The 18,785-nt window shown below is 45.7% G+C and overlaps 1 protein-coding gene across 1 annotated transcript in view; it reads left to right on the top strand.

Annotated features, from left to right (window-relative positions):
- The window catches only part of LOC135558942 (receptor-type tyrosine-protein phosphatase S-like), a 100,397-nt gene that overhangs the window by 71,482 nt on the left and 10,130 nt on the right, over positions 1–18,785 (top strand). The window contains exons 19-32 of the mRNA XM_064993183.1: positions 907–1,001; positions 1,178–1,431; positions 1,531–1,618; positions 1,777–1,992; positions 2,260–2,417; positions 2,810–2,824; positions 3,099–3,211; positions 11,394–11,491; positions 11,778–11,913; positions 12,632–12,807; positions 13,519–13,638; positions 17,601–17,755; positions 17,963–18,248; positions 18,472–18,650. Coding sequence (XP_064849255.1) covers positions 907–1,001; positions 1,178–1,431; positions 1,531–1,618; positions 1,777–1,992; positions 2,260–2,417; positions 2,810–2,824; positions 3,099–3,211; positions 11,394–11,491; positions 11,778–11,913; positions 12,632–12,807; positions 13,519–13,638; positions 17,601–17,755; positions 17,963–18,248; positions 18,472–18,650 — 2,089 coding nt within the window. The remainder of the gene's footprint in view (positions 1–906; positions 1,002–1,177; positions 1,432–1,530; positions 1,619–1,776; positions 1,993–2,259; positions 2,418–2,809; positions 2,825–3,098; positions 3,212–11,393; positions 11,492–11,777; positions 11,914–12,631; positions 12,808–13,518; positions 13,639–17,600; positions 17,756–17,962; positions 18,249–18,471; positions 18,651–18,785) is intronic.

Below are 18,785 nucleotides of genomic sequence, written 5' to 3'. Positions count from 1 at the left end.
GGCTGAAGAGGCATTAGTTTAGACACATGGTTGGTATCTAAAGGTAAGCTTTTACATCAGTCAATCCCTCACCTCCTTTTGGATTGACTGAACCTATTCCAACCTTTGTTGACATGTCGTTGGTGTGTTTTTTAACCCTAACACTCCCAGCAGGCACTAAACCACTAAACACACACATTCTTCAGTTCTGTTTCTCTCCCTCCACTCCTCATTCTGATCAATCAATCCACCTCTTCACCTCTTCCTCCTCCAAACCTTCATATCTCGTTCCCACTAACTTGAATTCAGATCAGTCTAAAGACATGTTTCTACCCCATCACTCACACAGACACCCACTCACAGGTCTACAGGGTGGAAACGGAGGAGTGGAGAGGTTGATTGGCACAGGGCAGTTGAGATTGACCCTGCCTTGACTGTGTCTATATGTATCTTACAGGAGAATGATGTACGTCTAACCTCCCCTCATTCCCTTCACAGCGACCCCATAACCCTTTGAGAAGATAGTTATTTCGAAGTTACATATTCTGTGTGTTCTGTTCCGGGAAATCTACCAGAGCGAGTTAGGCTAGAATGAGATAAAGTAGGATTAGGCAGATGATGTCGTAGTAAAGAGGAAGTACAGTGCACACAGGAGCCAATGGTTCTTATCTCTTCTATTCTTCAATTCTATTCACTCTTATTTGGTACCCTTCTTATTTGGTACCCTACTTTCTAAAGAATGTTGAGATGTATGACATCACTGTCATGTCCTTCTTCATCTTATTTTAGGAATTGGGATCCTTTGTTATAGAACCTACTAGAATGGGTTGGTAGCCTCTCCACAAAAGGTTGTGGACCTTTGAGACATGTGAATAGGGCGGACTACACCTCAACTGATCATTTGTTTGTTCTCCATCTTCCAATCAGATGTCCCGAGGAACTTCTCAGTGAACCTGGCAACCAAGACGAGTGTTCTGCTGACCTGGGAGTTCCCCGACAGCCCCTACCCATACCACTTTACTGTGAGTGTGCGCGTGTGTGCGCGCGTGTGCATGCATGCATAAACATCAGTGTGTCTGTTTGTATGTGTGCGTAAACACGATTGTGCGTGCATGTGTGTGTATGTCGCTGCGTGTGTATATAACGTATGTACAGTATGATCTTAGCCGTAAAATACCCCCTATCCTATTCCTCCCAGGTGGAGTATAATCATCAGAAGATGGAGGTGGATGCCAGGCTGAGGAAAGCAGTGATCCCCAACCTGCAGCCCGATACTGACTATGACTTCAAGATCACCTCCCCCGAGGGCAACATGGGCCGGCTGAGGCACCGCATCCTAGCCAAGACGTCTCCACTAATCGGCATCCGTCGTCCAGAGATAGACCACACCCGGGACACGGAGACCACCATCACCATCATTCTGCCTTCACTGGAGAACCGCAGCCCTGTCAAGTAAGGCCTACCTAGAGGATGGATTTCTACTGATTTTAATGGTGTTTAGAATTTGCGATATTTTCTGATGTCCTGTGTGTTGGTTGTGTCTCCCTCTAGGAACATTTATGTGGTGGTAGTTCCATTAAGGAGGGCAAGGGGGGTCATCAGGCATCTCAAGAGCCCAGACGAGATGGACCTGGAGGAGGTGAGAGCTATGGCAACCCATTTGGGAACACATGACATGGCTGGTCATCTCTCTGAGAACCTTTGCTCTTTTAGATTTGGTTTCTTAATGTTTACATAAAAAATAATAAAAAAACGTATCAATAAATCCGTCTCTCTTTCTCTTCCTCTCCTTCCCAGTTGTTGGACATCAGTCAAAGACAGAGGGACTCTAGACAGCAAAAACAGGTTGACCTGCGTCGAGCCTATATCACTGCCCGCTTCACCCCTGATACCCTGCCAGCCTTCTTCACTTTGGGGGACCAGCTGGACTACGGAGGCTTTGAGAACCGCGCTCTAGAACCGGGACAGGAGTACGTGTTCTTCATCCTGGCAGAACTCAACGGCACCACAGGGGTACGGGGAAATCCAATGAGGATGTTTTTGTTTTGTTTTTGTGTGATTGCATGTAGGTATTGTAGGACCGTGTGTATCTCTCTCACATAGTCACGTCTTCTCCCTCATTCTCAAAAGACAAGCTACTTTGGCATGGCCATGAACAACACTGTTAAGGCAATGAAATATACAGTATATCACTTGACGAATGGAGAATGAAAAGGCAATAATGTTCATTTCCCCTCGTGCGATATGTGTTCCTCAATGTGCTCTGTTTGTGTATTGTAGAAGATGTACGGGGCCAGCCCCTACACAGACCCAGTGATAGCCCCCGACTCAGACCCCCAGCCCCTGGACGCGGGGGACGGTCTGATCTGGGTGGTGGGACCCGTCCTGGCCGTGGTCTTCATCATCTGCATCGTCATCGCCATCCTGCTCTACAAGAAGTGAGTGAGACCCGGGGAGGGAGCACTGAACTTTCACAGGGGTTGTATATCTAACAAGTATAACACACTCAAATCAGCTTGCTTGCTTTGCTATAACCAGCAAACATGATAATATGCTATTCGTCTCTAACATTCAAACGCGCTATACCTCGCTAACACATACGTTATGGTTCTATCCCATGACAGCCATTGAAATGTGTCTGTTTCAACCTCAACAGTATACTTGCATATTAACAGGCATAGAAACAAGGGACAGGATTGTAAGGGCAGCTAGACTGACCCAGCCAAAGAGATGTGTCATCCTTAGTAACCCAGCCATCAAGCTGTTGAATACAAATGTATCACATTTCTCTTTTCATTATTCACTCCCTCGCTCGCTCCTGTTTCGGAAGCAGCAAGCCAGACAGGTGAGTGTCAGCCATACTAATTAGTTGGTATATTGTGTTGGTGACATATTTAGATCTAAGGACAAATTATATAGTGTCAATTCAAATGCCTAATTGGCAGTACAGCAATTTATAGAAATAATACAGTCTAAAGTATTTAAAACTTGTGTTCATTGAACTCAATTGTGGTGAATACTGTTAGGTCAGTCATGACCTCTAACACCTCTACTCTCTCTGGTGTTTCTCTTGTCTGGTGATTGTCCTGTTGTGTTCCGTCTCCCTGGTCCCTGAGCAGTAAGAGGAAGGACTCTGAGCCAGGCACCAAGAGCCTTCTGGGTAACGCTGAGATGATGGCCCACCACCCCACAGACCCCGTCGAGATGAGACGCATCAACTTCCAGACCCCTGGTATGCACAGACAAACGCATGCACCCACGCACACATGCACACACACACACACATTTTTCGATAGCACATCTGTTCTTGTTAAAAGAAAGAAAAGTTGCTGAATTTATATGGTGGGAGGAACTGCAATAAAGAACAAAGTGAATTTCAAGTGTAGAAAGTTACCACAGAAAACACACCACACAGGGTCAGGTTTTATAACCCTCTGAAGCTTCCACCAGGGTTTCATTTCCTTCTGAGATCAAAATGGCTGTCCTCCAGGTTAGTACAGTTAAGATGAGTCATCGTCCGTGAGTCATACCTGTGCAACGGGCGGCACGGCACTCTGCCCAAACACTGTAACCGTCTCAGTGTCTGCCCGACCGCCCACAGTCCCACCTGGCAGGCGCTAGATAGCCATGCCAGAGAGGACAGAGGTGTCACCACTGTCAGAACTGAAAAACACTTACATGACCCATTTGTTCTTGAAAAGATGAAAGGTGAGAGTTAAAGTTATTTTGAGCTAATAGAATTATATTTCTGTCTAGAATGCGTGGTGTAGATCTTCCTCTTTTCCTAGCGTGGCCAGACAAGGCAGACCCACTCCGCCTCCACACCCTCTGTGAGTCCCACCTCCAGCTGCTCTGGTGTTAATTCCCCCAGGCTACGCCTCCGCCACTTCCTGTTACCCTCTGTATAACGAGAAACTGCTTCCCCCTCACAGAAGGAACTTAGATGAGAATGAGGAGGATGTTATTGTGTAAAATATACAGTATATTGTATAATTAGGTTATTTGTGACAATATTAACATTATTCATGCCACACAGGTGTTGTTCAATGTATTCATCCATTTGATATTTGCTTTAACAGATTGTTTTCTTACAATTAGGCCTATATTTTGCAACACTGCTCATGGTGCATGATGATATTGAATGATATTGTATAGCACTCTCCCCTACATCTGACAGTGTTTTACATTGTATGGGTGCTAACACTCGACCTCCACACCATTACCACCCACTGTGCGTGTGGAGATGCTCAGGGTGCCGTTCGGCCTAATTAACACTCTGTCTTTTTTTGTTGTTTTTTCTCTGAATCATCGCTTGCGCTCCTAATCGCTCAGAAAAGTAATTTCCATATCAAAGGAAAACATTTCCAAACCAGCCGAATCGCAGACTTTGTATCTTTTAAGTGGATTAATATTGATTCTCTATTGTGCTATTCGTGTAATATGCATTTTTTTTTTAACTCTGTAATTGTATTTTGCCATCTAACAAAGAACCCGTAATTAATCTTGTGCAATGACAGAGTGGTGTGTGTAGGTGTACTCTATGCAGTCTTGTCACTGGTAGACTTACCATTATGCAGAAGAGGCAACTGCCTCAGGCCTCACATAACCAAGAGGCATCATAATAAAACATTTAACCATCCCCATCAAAATCTTTCTGTTTAAGATAGAGATATCAACGTCTGCGGTGGAAGGTGGCCGAGATTTAGCAGTGTTTGTCAGACCAGGAGACATCCCAGAAATTGATCTTCTCACAGACAAATCTGTACGGTTTGGGCTACACACTAATATGAACCCTCTATGGAAAGATGAGACTCTCACGAACATGATGGTGTTCTTGGTTTTGCTCTACAACCGTCATCTGAAGGTAACATGGTACTGGGCCAAAACATTTATGTGAGGTGATTAGGGCATTTCCATGTAAAAGGTATATGGGTAATTGTTTTTTTGTTGTTGTTTTTTTGCTTATTTATCTCTCAGATATAGGACAGAAACTTTAAAACATACTTTCTACATACATCTAGCGAGATGCAATAGCATTTCCTTAGTAAAAAGACAGGTGCTGCTGCTGGTGAAAATACTGCCATGTATTATGGCATGTCATGCTCTTTTTGGCCAGACAGCATCAAATAAATGTGCTACATATGGTAAGACAGAGTGGTGCTGTTTCGCTAGCTCGGATGCTTTCTCCGGTGAGAGAGGTTCAGCCACTTGCTAATTCAAGGTAGTGTGCGGGTGCACAGAGCACTGTTTGGATGAATGTGCGAAGGTAACCTACTTTTTGAAGTGATTGTTTTTAATAATCAGATGAAAATATCATGACTGGTTGTGTTCATGGCAACAGTTACTGTTAAATTACATGTACAGTGGGGAGAACAAGTATTTGATACACTGCTGATTTTGTAGGTTTTCCTAGTTACAAAGCATGTAGAGGTCTGTCATTTTTATCATAGGTACACTTCAACTGTGAGAGACGGAATCTAACACAAAAATCCAGAAAATCACATTGTATGATTTTTAAGTAATTCATTTGCATTTTATAGCATTACTTAATATTTGGTACAGAAACCTTTGTTTGCAATTACAGAGATCATACGTTTCCTGTAGTTCTTGACCAGGTTTGCACACACAGCAGCAGGGATTTTTGCCCACTCCTCCATACAGACCTTCTCCAGATCCTTCAGGTTTCGGGGCTGTCCCTGGGCAATACAGACTTTCAGCTCTCTCCAAAGATTTTCTATTGGGTTCAGGTCTGGAGAATGGCTAGGCCACTCCAGGACCTTGAGATGCATCTTACGGAGCCACTCCTTAGTTGCCCTGGCGGTGTGTTTCGGGTCATTGTCATGCTGGAAGACCCAGCCACGACCCATCTTCAATGCTCTTACTGAGTGAAGGAGGTTGTTGGCCAAGATCTCGCGATACATGGCCCCATCCATCCTCCCCTCAATACGGTGCAGTCGTCCTGTCCCCTTTGCAGAAAAGCATCCCCAACGAATGATGTTTCCACCTCCATGCTTCACGGTTGGGATTACATTTACATTTACATTTAAGTCATTTGGCAGACGCTCTTATCCAGAGCGACTTACAAATTGGTGAATTCACCTTATGACAACCAGTGGAACAGCCACTTTACAATAGTGCATCTAAATCATTTAAGGGGGGGGTGAGAAGGATTACTTTATCCTATCCTAGGTATTCCTTGAAGAGGTGGGGTTTCAGGTGTCTCCGGAAGGTGGTGATTGACTCCGCTGTCCTGGCGTCGTGAGGGAGTTTGTTCCACCATTGGGGGGCCAGAGCAGCGAACAGTTTTGACTGGGCTGAGCGGGAACTGTACTTCCTCAGTGGTAGGGAGGCGAGCAGGCCAGAGGTGGATGAACGCAGTGCCCTTGTTTGGGTGTAGGGCCTGATCAGAGCCTGGAGGTACTGCGGTGCCGTTCCCCTCACAGCTCCGTAGGCAAGCACCATGGTCTTGTAGCGGATGCGAGCTTCAACTGGAAGCCAGTGGAGAGAGCGGAGGAGCGGGGTGACGTGAGAGAACTTGGGAAGGTTGAACACCAGACGGGCTGCGGCGTTCTGGATGAGTTGTAGGGGTTTAATGGCACAGGCAGGGAGCCCAGCCAACAGTGAGTTGCAGTAATCCAGACGGGAGATGACAAGTGCCTGGATTAGGACCTGCGCCGCTTCCTGTGTGAGGCAGGGTCGTACTCTGCGGATGTTGTAGAGCATGAACCTACAGGAACGGGCCACCGCCTTGATGTTAGTTGAGAACGACAGGGTGTTGTCCAGGATCACACCAAGGTTCTTAGCGCTCTGGGAGGAGGACACAATGGAGTTGTCAACCGTGATGGCGAGATCATGGAACGGGCAGTCCTTCCCCGGGAGGAAGAGCAGCTCCGTCTTGCCGAGGTTCAGCTTGAGGTGGTGATCCGTCATCCACACTGATATGTCTGCCAGACATGCAGAGATGCGATTCGCCACCTGGTCATCAGAAGGGGGAAAGGAGAAGATTAATTGTGTGTCGTCTGCATAGCAATGATAGGAGAGACCATGTGAGGTTATGACAGAGCCAAGTGACTTGGTGTATAGCGAGAATAGGAGAGGGCCTAGAACAGAGCCCTGGGGGACACCAGTGGTGAGAGCGCGTGGTGAGGAGACAGATTCTCGCCACGCCACCTGGTAGGAGCGACCTGTCAGGTAGGACGCAATCCAAGCGTGGGCCTCGCCGGAGATGCCCAACTCGGAGAGGGTGGAGAGGAGGATCTGATGGTTCACAGTATCGAAGGCAGCCGATAGGTCTAGAAGGATGAGAGCAGAGGAGAGAGAGTTAGCTTTAGCAGTGTGGAGCGCCTCCGTGATACAGAGAGCTTCTCAGTTGAATGACTAGTCTTGAAACCTGACTGATTTGGATCAAGAAGGTCATTCTGAGAGAGATAGCGGGAGAGCTGGCCAAGGACGGCACGTTCAAGAGTTTTGGAGAGAAAAGAAAGAAGGGATACTGGTCTGTAGTTGTTGACATCGGAGGGATCGAGTGTAGGTTTTTTCAGAAGGGGTGCAACTCTCGCTCTCTTGAAGACGGAAGGGACGTAGCCAGCGGTCAGGGATGAGTTGATGAGCGAGGTGAGGTAAGGGAGAAGGTCTCCGGAAATGGTCTGGAGAAGAGAGGAGGGGATAGGGTCAAGCGGGCAGGTTGTTGGGCGGCCGGCCGTCACAAGAAGCAAGATTTCATCTGGAGAGAGAGGGGAGAAAGAGATCAGAGCACAGGGTAGGGCAGTGTGAGCAGAACCAGCGGTGTCGTTTGACTTAGCAAACGAGGATCGGATGTCGTCGACCTTCTTTTCAAAATGGTTGACGAAGTCATCTGCAGAGAGGGAGGAGGGGGGAGGATTCAGGAGGGAGGAGAAGGTGGCAAAGAGCTTCCTAGGGTTAGAGGCAGATGCTTGGAATTTAGAGTGGTAGAAAGTGGCTTTAGCAGCAGAGACAGAGGAGGAAAATGTAGAGAGGAGGGAGTGAAAGGATGCCAGGTCCGCAGGGAGGCGAGTTTTCCTCCATTTCCGCTCGGCTGCCCGGAGCACTGTTCTGTGAGCTCGCAATGAGTCGTCGAGCCACGGAGCGGGAGGGGAGGACCGAGCCGGCCTGGAGGATAGGGGACATAGAGAGTCAAAGGATGCAGAAAGGGAAGAGAGGAGGGTTGAGGAGGCAGAATCAGGAGATAGGTTGGAGAAGGTTTGAGCAGAGGGAAGAGATGATAGGATGGAAGAGGAGAGAGTAGCGGGGGGAGAGAGAGCGAAGGTTGGGACGGCGCGATACCATCCGAGTAGGGGCAGTGTGGGAAGTGTTGGATGAGAGCGAGAGGGAAAAGGATACAAGGTAGTGGTCGGAGACTTGGAGGGGAGTTGCAATGAGGTTAGTGGAAGAACAGCATCTAGTAAAGATGAGGTCGAGCGTATTGCCTGCCTTGTGAGTAGGGGGGAAGGTGAGAGGGTGAGGTCAAAAGAGGAGAGGAGTGGAAAGAAGGAGGCAGAGAGGAATGAGTCAAAGGTAGACGTGGGGAGGTTAAAGTCGCCCAGGACTGTGAGAGGTGAGCCGTCCTCAGGAAAGGAGCTTATCAAGGCATCAAGCTCATTGATGAACTCTCCGAGGGAACCTGGAGGGCGATAAATGATAAGGATGTTAAGCTTGAAAGGGCTGGTAACTGTGACAGCATGGAATTCAAAGGAGGCGATAGACAGATGGGTAAGGGGAGAAAGAGAGAATGACCACTTGGGAGAGATGAGGATCCCGGTGCCACCACCCCGCTGACCAGAAGCTCTCGGGGTGTGCGAGAACACGTGGGCGGACGAAGAGAGAGCAGTAGGAGTAGCAGTGTTATCTGTGGTGATCCATGTTTCCGTCAGTGCCAAGAAGTCGTGGGACAGGAGAGAACCATAGGCTGAGATGAACTCTGCCTTGTTGGCCGCAGATCGGCAGTTCCAGAGGCTACCGGAGACCTGGAACTCCACGTGGGTCGTGCGCGCTGGGACCACCAGATTAGGGTGGCCGCGGCCACGCGGTGTGGAGCGTTTGTATGGTCTGTGCAGAGAGGAGAGAACAGGGATAGATAGACACATAGTTGACAGGCTACAGAAGAGGCTACGCTAATGCAAAGGAGATTGGAATGACAAGTGGACTACACGTCTCGAATGTTCAGAAAGTTAAGCTTACGTAGCAAGAATCTTATTGACTAAAATGATTGAAATGATACAGTACTGCTGGAGTAGGCTAGCTGGCAGTGGCTGCGTTGTTGACTTTGTAGGCTAGCTGGCAGTGGCTGCGTTGTTGACACTACACTAATCAAGTCGTTCCGTTGAGTGTAATAGTTTCTACAGTGCTGCTATTCGGGGGCTAGCTGGCTAGCTAGCAGTGTTGATTACGTTACGTTAAAAGAACGACAATAGCTGGCTAGCTAACCTAGAAAATCGCTCTAGACTACACAATTGTCTATGATACAAAGACGACTATGTAGCTAGCTAGCTACGATCAAACAAATCAAACCGTTGTACTGTAATGAAGTGAAATTAAAATGTGATACTACCTGTGGAGCGAAGCTGTTGGCTAGCTAGCTAGCAGTATCTCCTACGTTAAGGACGACAAATAGCTGGCTAGCTAACCTCGGTAAATTAAGATAATCGCTCTAAGTCTACACACTCTAAACTACACAATTATCTTGGATACGAAGACAGCAAAGACAACCATGTAGCTAGCTAACACTACACTAATCAAGTCGTTCAGTTGAGTGTAATAGTTTCTACAGTGCTGGTATTCGGTAGACGGTGGACGTTAGCTAGCTGCTGGGCAGATAGCAGTGTAGACTACGTTAGGACGACGAAATACGATAATTACGCAATTATCTTTGATACAAAGACGGCTATGTAGCTAGCTAAGGAGAAATTGCTAAGATTAGACAAATCAAACCGTTGTACTATAATGAAATGTAATGAAAAGTTATACTACCTGCGGACCGAAGTGTAGATGCGACTGCTCGCTCCAACCCGGAAGCACATTACGGCCTGGCTAACGCAAGAGTAGACATTCTCGTCTTGTGCTGTGGTGGGTTCAGACACCAAGGCACCAAGGACTTTGATGTATCTCTTGCCGGATATTTTGGGATTATTTCGTTTACCCTTGGTTGTATTTCTCATAGGGTTTGGTCAGGAAAAAGTTTAATTTAAATCTAATGTAAGCAAGGGTGGGGAGGAGGTAGTCAGAGAAGTGTCTGCTCCTTGTGGTGTTCTTGGGGTTGTACTCATCCTTCTTCTTCCTTCAAACAAGGCGAGTGGAGTTTAGACCAAAAAGCTCTATTTTTGTCTCACCAGACCACATGACCTTCTCTCATTCCTCCTCTGGATCATCCAGATGGTCATTGGCAAACTTCAGACGGGCCTGGACATGCGCTGGCTTGAGCAGGGGGACCTTGCGTGCGCTGCAGGATTTTAATCCATGACGGCGTAGTGTGTGACTAATGGTTTTCTTTGAGACTGTGGTCCCAGCTCTCTTCAGGTCATTGACCAGGTCCTGCCATGTAGTTCTGGGCTGATCCCTCACCTTCCTCATGATCATTGATGCCCCACAAGGTGAGATCTTGCGTGGAGCCCCAGACCGAGGGTGATTGACCGTCATCTTGAACTTCTTCCATTTTCTAATAATTTCGCCAACAGTTGTTGCCTTCTCACCAAGCTGCTTGCCTATTGTCCTGTAGCCCATCCCAGCCTTGTGCAGGTCTAAAATTTAACCCTGATGTCCTTACACAGCTCTCTGGTCTTGGCCATTGTGGAGAGGTTGGAGTCTGTTTGATTGAGTGTGTGGACAGGTGTCTTTTATACAGGTAACGAGTTCAAACAGATGCAGTTAATACAGGTAATGAGTGGAGAACAGGAGGGCTTCTTAAAGAAAAACTAACAGGTCTGTGAGAGCCGGAATTCTTACTGGTTGGTAGGTGATCAAATACTTATGTCATGCAATAAAATGCTAATTAATTACTTAAAAATCATACAATGTGATTTTATGGATGTTTGTTTTAGATTCCGTCTCTCACAGTTGAAGTGTACCTATGATAAAAAATTACAGACCTCTACATGCTTTGTAAGTAGGAAAACCTGTAAAATTGGCAGTGTATCAAATACTTGTTCTCACCACTGTATTTACTATAAAAGGGGGGTGGGGGCTTTAGACTGGCCTCTGCTTGGGGCCTCCAAATCACTGAGTCTGCCCCTGAGTCTTGTGTAAGCTTCCAAGGCTAATTCCTATGCAGGATTGAGCTTAACTCAGTCTTGAGTCACACTGACAAACTGGGTTCGAAACCCGCTAAGTCACACAGAGAGCCCTCATAATGGCCCTTGACGTCTGACCTCCTACATTTAACCCTTGTCCCTGTCCTGTAGGTATGATGAGCCACCCTCCCATCCCCATCACAGAGCTGGCTGAACACACAGAGCTGCTCAAGGCCAACGACAACCTGCGTCTGTCTCAGGAGTACGAGGTGAGAGATGCAGCATGGAGGAACGGATGAACATCACTCTTACATACAATACTATACAGTACCTAGGGATAGGGTTATTCCTCAAAGTGTACCAATTGCCTCTTGCAAACTAAGATGGTATCCTATCCTATACTCCTTGATCTTCATCATAGCGTTTTCATAAATTCTACTTAATGGGTGCTCTCAATTAGATTTCAGGTGCCATCAACTATAAATTAGGAGAGAAAAAAATGCAACCGATGTGGAAATCCTGTAACTCTTCATCTCTGTTTCCTGGTCTCTCCAGTCCATTGACCCTGGTCAGCAGTTTACCTGGGAGCACTCCAACCTGGAGGTGAACAAGCCCAAGAACCGCTATGCTAACGTCATTGCCTACGATCACACTCGCGTTGTCCTCGCTCCAATAGAGGGTTCAAGTCCAGGTACAGTCAGGGTGTCATGCACCCCAAAAATCTAAGTGGGCACAAAGTATGTGAGGATGGCTGATGGGGGGGGGGTGAATATATGCTTCTCAGGATCTTTGCTCAAATCTGGGTAAAGGATTAAAGGAATGTCTTATTTGGAACATTTTGCTTTTCTAAATTCTGCCAACCTTGCCAGCAGGCATGCCAGCAAGAAATTTAGATAAGCTAGCTAATATAACTTGATTGATAGTCTGAAATTACTTCTTGGTAGCTAGTTATGAGCTTAGATGAGATTGGGAACCTATCTGGGCTAAAGCCAACTTCATACATTTGCCAGGTGGCTAGTAGTATAATAGAGAAACAGAGACAAAAAATGTAACCCAAAAATTATACAATTATTTAAAGAAAATATATTTCAAAAAAATAATACAGGACTCATCTGAGGGGGCATGTGCCCCTGTGCCCCTTATGGGCATGACGCCTCTGGGTACAGTGTACAGCTTTAGCCTCACTCGTAAGACATGAAATCATTGTAAATTATGAATAACATGTCTAATATTGTTTGATAGATAAAAATCTGATTGATAAATCGACATCTGTTCCCAGATACGAACAGACCCAGATACATGAACAGACCCAGAAAAAGCTTAGTCCTTGACTAAAAGGAATAGAAATTGAAGTGAATAGAAATCTCAACAACTCTCCTCTCTCCCTCATTCTCCCTCTCCATATTCAGGTATCCTGGGTAGTGACTACATCAATGCTAACTACATTGACGGCTACAGGAAGCAGAATGCCTACATTGCCACACAGGGCCCGCTGGCGGAGACGTTCGGGGACTTCTGGAGGATGGTGTGGGAACAGAGAGCAGCCTCCGTGGTCATGATGACTCGCCTGGAAGAGAAGTCACGGGTGAGAGGGGGAGGGACAGGGCAACACTCATCCACTCATCGTTATTATCTACTGTAGGGCAACACTCATCCAATCGCTTAGAGAATAAGGGTTCTTTGTTTGTCCCCATAGGATAACTCTTTTTGGTACCAGGTAGCACCTTCTTTTCAAAGAGTGTACTGTAGGGCAACACTCAGCCACTTTGAATGGGACTAGGGCTCCGTCATGCATTGTAATGTGCAGTCATCCACTCGTGTCATCCACTATTGAAGGGTGCTGTCATTCACTGCTGTAGGTCAGAAGGGCTCTGTCGTCCACTGTAGGGCACTGTCATCTACTCAGTATCATCCAATACTGTAAGTCACTGAAGGTTACTGGAAGGCTATCATCCACTATAGGGCACTTTTTAGGTCATAGTCATGAGTCATCCGCTGAGGATGATAGGGTACTGTCATCAGCTGTAATCTGCTGCCATCCATTGAAAGAAACTGACAGTCATTTTAGCATCAGAGCCATATTTAGATATCTAAGTAGTTCAAGACAATTAGGCTAATGGATTAGTCTCTTGATTATCAGAAGATGTTTTTCTATGAAAATGGCAATGACGATGATGATAATGTCGACATTGAAGACGATGATGAAGATGAGCTTCTGCTGCTGATGAGGAGATTACTGACAAGGATGATTTTGATAACAATGATGCTGATGAAAGTTTATTTTTTCCTTCTGTAGGTAAAGTGTGACCAGTACTGGCCGACCCGTGGTTCAGAGACCTATGGGATGACCCAGGTCACCCTACTGGACACTATGGAACTGGCCACCTTCTGCGTGCGCACCTTCTCCCTGCACAAGGTCAGTACATACACGCATGCATGCACGTACGCGCACAGGCACTCTTGCACGGACACACACACACACGTTATGTTCTTCTATCTTCATGGGACCTACAATTTATTTATATTCAAATCCAATTTTTCCTAACCCCTAAACCTAACACTAACCCTTACCATGTCCCTAACCTTAACTCAAACCCTAAACCTAACCCATAACCCTAAACATAACACTAACCCTTACCATACCCCTAACCCTAATTGTAACCCTAATTGTAACCCTAACCTTAAAACTAATCCCTAAACTTAACATAGCCTTTGTCCTCATGGGTGTGTGGGTAACACACACACACACACACACACACACACACACACACACACACACACACACACACACACACACACACACACACAAACTCCACCTCACCACCCATGTTCTCGTTTATCTTCTCCCACTCCCCCCTTTCTATTCTTCTGTTCATCTTGGTAAATCCATCGCCATTTGCTCTTGATTAATTTACTGTCATGCCCCAGGACACTTCTACACTCTCAGCCAGCTAATGAACCAGAAACAATTTGAAGGGATTTGAATTCAAATCTGGACTGTCACCCTGTGAGAAAACAGCAGGGAGCAAAGGGGAAGGTGATTACACTGTAGTTAATGGAGCATTGGTTCTATCCAGTCAGCATTTCAGCCTGAACCTGTCATGATGCACTGTTACAGAGAGATTATCACTGTTAGAATCACACTACTTCCTGAGTATTGTACTTATCTAGGAACTAGAGCCCTACCAAGCAGTGTCTCAAAACACACAGAAACTAGGCCAGCTGACTTGTAAGTGCTTTGAGGTACATTATTACTATATCAGTCATGAATATAGAGTACATACAGTGCATTTGGGAAAGTATTCAGACCCCTTGACTTTTTTTATTTTTTATGTTAGTGTCTTATTCTAAAATGAATGTAAAAAAAAATTTTCCCCTCATCAATCTACTCAAAATACCCCATAATGACAAAGCTAAAAACTGATATATCACATTACATAAGTATTCAGACCCTTTACTCTGTAATTTGTAGAAGCACCTGGCAGCGATTACAGCCTCAAGTCTTTTTGGGTATGACACTACAAGCTTAGCACACCTGTATTTGGGGAGTTTCTGCCATTTTTCTCTGCAGATCCTCTCAAACTCTCTCAGGTTGGATGGGGAGCGGCGCTGCACAACTATTTCCAGGTCTCCAGAGATGTTTGATGGGGTTCATGTCCAGGCTCTGGCTGGGCCACTCAAGGTCATTCAGAGACTTGTGTCGAAGCCACTCCTGTGTTGTCTTGGCTGTGTGCTTAGGGTCCTTGTCCTGTTGGAAGTTGAACCTTCGGCCCAGTCTGATGTCCTGAAGTGCTCTGGAGCAGGTTTTCATCAGGGATTTCTCTGTACTTTGCTCCATTTATCTTTCCCTCAATCCTGACTAGTCTCCCAGTTCCTGCCCCTGAAAAACATCCCCACAGCATGATGCTGCCACCACCATGCTTCACTGTAGACATGATGCCAGGTTTCTTCCAGATGTGATACTTGGCATTCAGGCCAAAGAGTTTAATCTTGGTTTCATCAGACCAGACAATCTTGTTCCTCGTGGTCTAAGAGTCCTTTAGGTGCCTTTTGGCATACTCCAAGCAGGCTGTCATGTGCTTTTTACTGTGAAGGGGCATCCGTCTGGCCACTCTACATTAAAGGCCTGATTGGTATCTCCACAGAGGAGAGGAGCTCTGTCAGAGTGACCATTGGGTTCTTGGTCACCTCCCTGTCCAAGGCCCTTCTCCCCCGATTGCTCAGTTTGGCCAGACGGCCAGCTATAGGAAGAGTCTTGGTGGTTCCAAACTTCTTCCATTTAAGAATAATGTGGAGGCCACTCTGTTCTTCAGGCTCCTTCAACAATGGGACCTTATATAGACAGGTGCGTGCCTTTCAAAACCATGTCCAATCAATTGAATTTACCACAGGTGGACTCCAATCAAGTTCTAGAAACATCTCAAGATGATCAATGGAAACAGGATGCACTTGAGCTCAATTTCGAGTCTCATAGCAAAGAGTCTGAATACTTACAGTTGAAGTCGGAAGTTTAGATACATTTAGGTTGTAGTCATTAAAACTTGTTTTTCAACCACTCCACACATTTCTTGTTAACAAACTATAGTTTTGGCAAGTCGGTTAGGACATCTACTTTGCGCATGACACAAGTAATTTTTCCAAAAATGGTTTACATACTGTCAATTATAAGTGAAATAATCTGTATCACAATTCCAGTGGGTCAGAAGTTTACATACACTGAGTTGACTGTGCCTTTAAACAGCTTGGAAAATTCTAGAAAACTATGTCATGACTTTAGAAGCTTCTGATAGGCTAATTTACATAATTTGAGTCAATTGAAGGTGTACCTGTGGATGTATTTCAAGGCCTACCTTCAAACTCAGTGCCTCTTTGCTTGACATCATGGGAAAATCAAAAGAAATCAGACAAGACCTCAGATCAAAAATTGTAGACCCCCACAAGTCTGGTTCATCCCAAAACTCCTGAAGGTACCACGTTCATCTGTACAAACAATAGTACGCAAGTATAAACACCATGGGACCATGCAGCCATCATACCGCTCAGTTCTGTCTCCTAGAGATGAACGTACTTTGGTGCGAAAAGTGCAAATCAATCCCAGAACAACAGCAAAGGAGCTTGTGAAGATGCTGGAGGAAACATGTACAAATGTATCTATATCCACAGTAAAACGAGTCCTATATCAACATAACCTGAATGGCCGCTCAGTAAGGAATAAGACACTGCTCCAAAACCGCCATAAAAAAGCAGACTACAGTTTGCAACTGCACATGGGGACAAAGATCGTACTTTTTGGAGTAATGTCCTCTGGTCTGATGAAACAAAAATAGAACTGTTTAGCCATAATGACCATCGTTATGCTTGGAGGAAAAAGGGGGAGGCTTGCAAGCCGAAGAACACCATCCCAACCGTGAAGCACAGGGGTAGCAACATGTTGTGGGGGTGCTTTGCTGCACTGGTGCACTTCACAAAATAGATTGCATCATGAGGAAAGGAAAATGATGTGGATATATTGAAGCAACATCTCAAGACATCTGTCAGCAAGTTAAAGCTTGGTTGCAAATGGGTCTTCCAAATGGACAATGACTGCAAGCATACTTCCAAAGTTGTGGCAAAATGGCTTAAGGAAAACAAAGTTAAGGTATTGGAGTGGCCATCAAACAGCCCTGACCTCAATCCTATAGAACATATGTAGGACAGAACTGAAAAATTGTGTGCGAGCAAGGAGGCCTACAAACCTGACTCACTTGTGGAAGGCTACCCAAAACATTTGACCCAAGTTAAACAATTCAAAGGCAATGCTACCAAATACTAATTGAGTGTATGTAAATTTCTGACCCATTGGGAATGTGATGAAAGATATAAAAGCTGAAATAAATAATTCTCTCTACTATTATTCTGACATTTCACATTCTTAAAATAAAGTGATGATCCTAATGGACCTAGAACAGGGATTTTTACTGATTAAATATCAGGAAATGTATTTGACTAAGGTGTATGTAATCTTCCAACTTCAACTGTATGTAAATAAGGTATTTTTGTTTTTTATTTGTAATTAATGTGCCAGAAAATCTAAAAACTTTGTCATTATGGGGTATTGTAGGTAGATTGATGAGTGAAAACATGTATTTAATCCATTTAGAGTAAGGCTGTAACGTCACAAAATGTAGAAAAGGGGAGGGAGTCAGAATACTTTCCAAATACACTGTATGTCAATTCATATGTTATGTAATGTTTGGAAGCATAATAATTATCAAGTACATGGGGAGAACACAGATTATTTTGTTTGGTTTCTGAAAGTACCCCTCTCTCCATTCTGCTATGTCTCATACAGTAGTAATGGTGATGGCACTAATAATGCTCTCCTCTCCCTTCTCTCAGAGTGGTAGTAGTGAACGGAGGGAGGTGCGTCAGTTCCAGTTCACTGCCTGGCCGGACCACGGAGTACCAGAGTACCCCACCCCGTTCCTGGCCTTCCTACGCAGGGTTAAAGCCTGCAACCCCCCTGACGCAGGTCCTGTCATCGCACACTGCAGGTAAGAGGACACACAAGCACACATATACCCACACACACATATACCACACACCTGCGACACGCACACACACACACACACACACACACACACACACACACACACACACACACACACACACACCCTGGATCCAGTCAGCCATATATGACAAGCTGTCCTGACGAATGACCGCTGATAGCTCAGACCCCCCCCCCTGTTTCTCTCTCTCAGTGCTGGGGTGGGCCGCACCGGCTGCTTCATCGTGATCGACGCCATGCTGGAGAGAATCAGACACGAGCGCACGGCCGACGTCTACGGCCACGTGACCCTGATGAGGTCCCAGCGGAACTACATGGTGCAGACGGAGGACCAGTACGGCTTCATCCACGAGGCGCTGCTGGAAGCAGTGGCTTGTGGGAACACGGAGGTGGCGGCCAGGAGCCTGTTCTCCTACATGCAGAAGCTGGGCCAGGTGGAGAATGGAGAGCACGTCACCGGCATGGAGCTGGAGTTCAAGGTGAACATATCCACACAGTGGATACTGTAGCATAGAAATATAGTGGATAGAATAGAGACATGTAGAAATATAGTTCAAATACAGAGATATGCCAGTCAGAAATAGGTTTACAATCAGAAATACTTGGTAATTTGGAATTAAAATTTGTTTTGGTGTAGTACAATGCTTCAAAAAGCAATCCTCTCTGTATCTCTCCCTCTCTACTTTCCTCTCTCTCTTTCAGCGTCTGGCCAACACAAAAGCCCACACGTCTCGGTTTGTCAGTGCCAACCTGCCGTGTAACAAGTTCAAGAACCGCCTGGTCAACATCATGCCCTACGAGACCACCCGTGTCTGTCTGCAGCCAATCAGAGGCCTGGAGGGCTCAGACTATATCAATGCCAGCTACATCGATGGATACAGGTACATCTCAACCATAGAAATAGAAATAGTAGAATAGACATCCCAATTCAAGACACTGTTCCATTACTAAATTGCTTTTGCATAGATATAAAACCCTAGGAAGTTTGAATCTGTGGCTCAAACTGTCCACCATCT

The sequence above is a fragment of the Oncorhynchus masou genome, chromosome 17 (assembly GCF_036934945.1).
Source record: "Oncorhynchus masou masou isolate Uvic2021 chromosome 17, UVic_Omas_1.1, whole genome shotgun sequence".
Lineage (NCBI taxonomy): Eukaryota > Metazoa > Chordata > Actinopteri > Salmoniformes > Salmonidae > Oncorhynchus > Oncorhynchus masou.
Note: the sequence above shows the minus strand (reverse complement) of the source record. Positions and strands in the feature narration are given on the sequence as shown.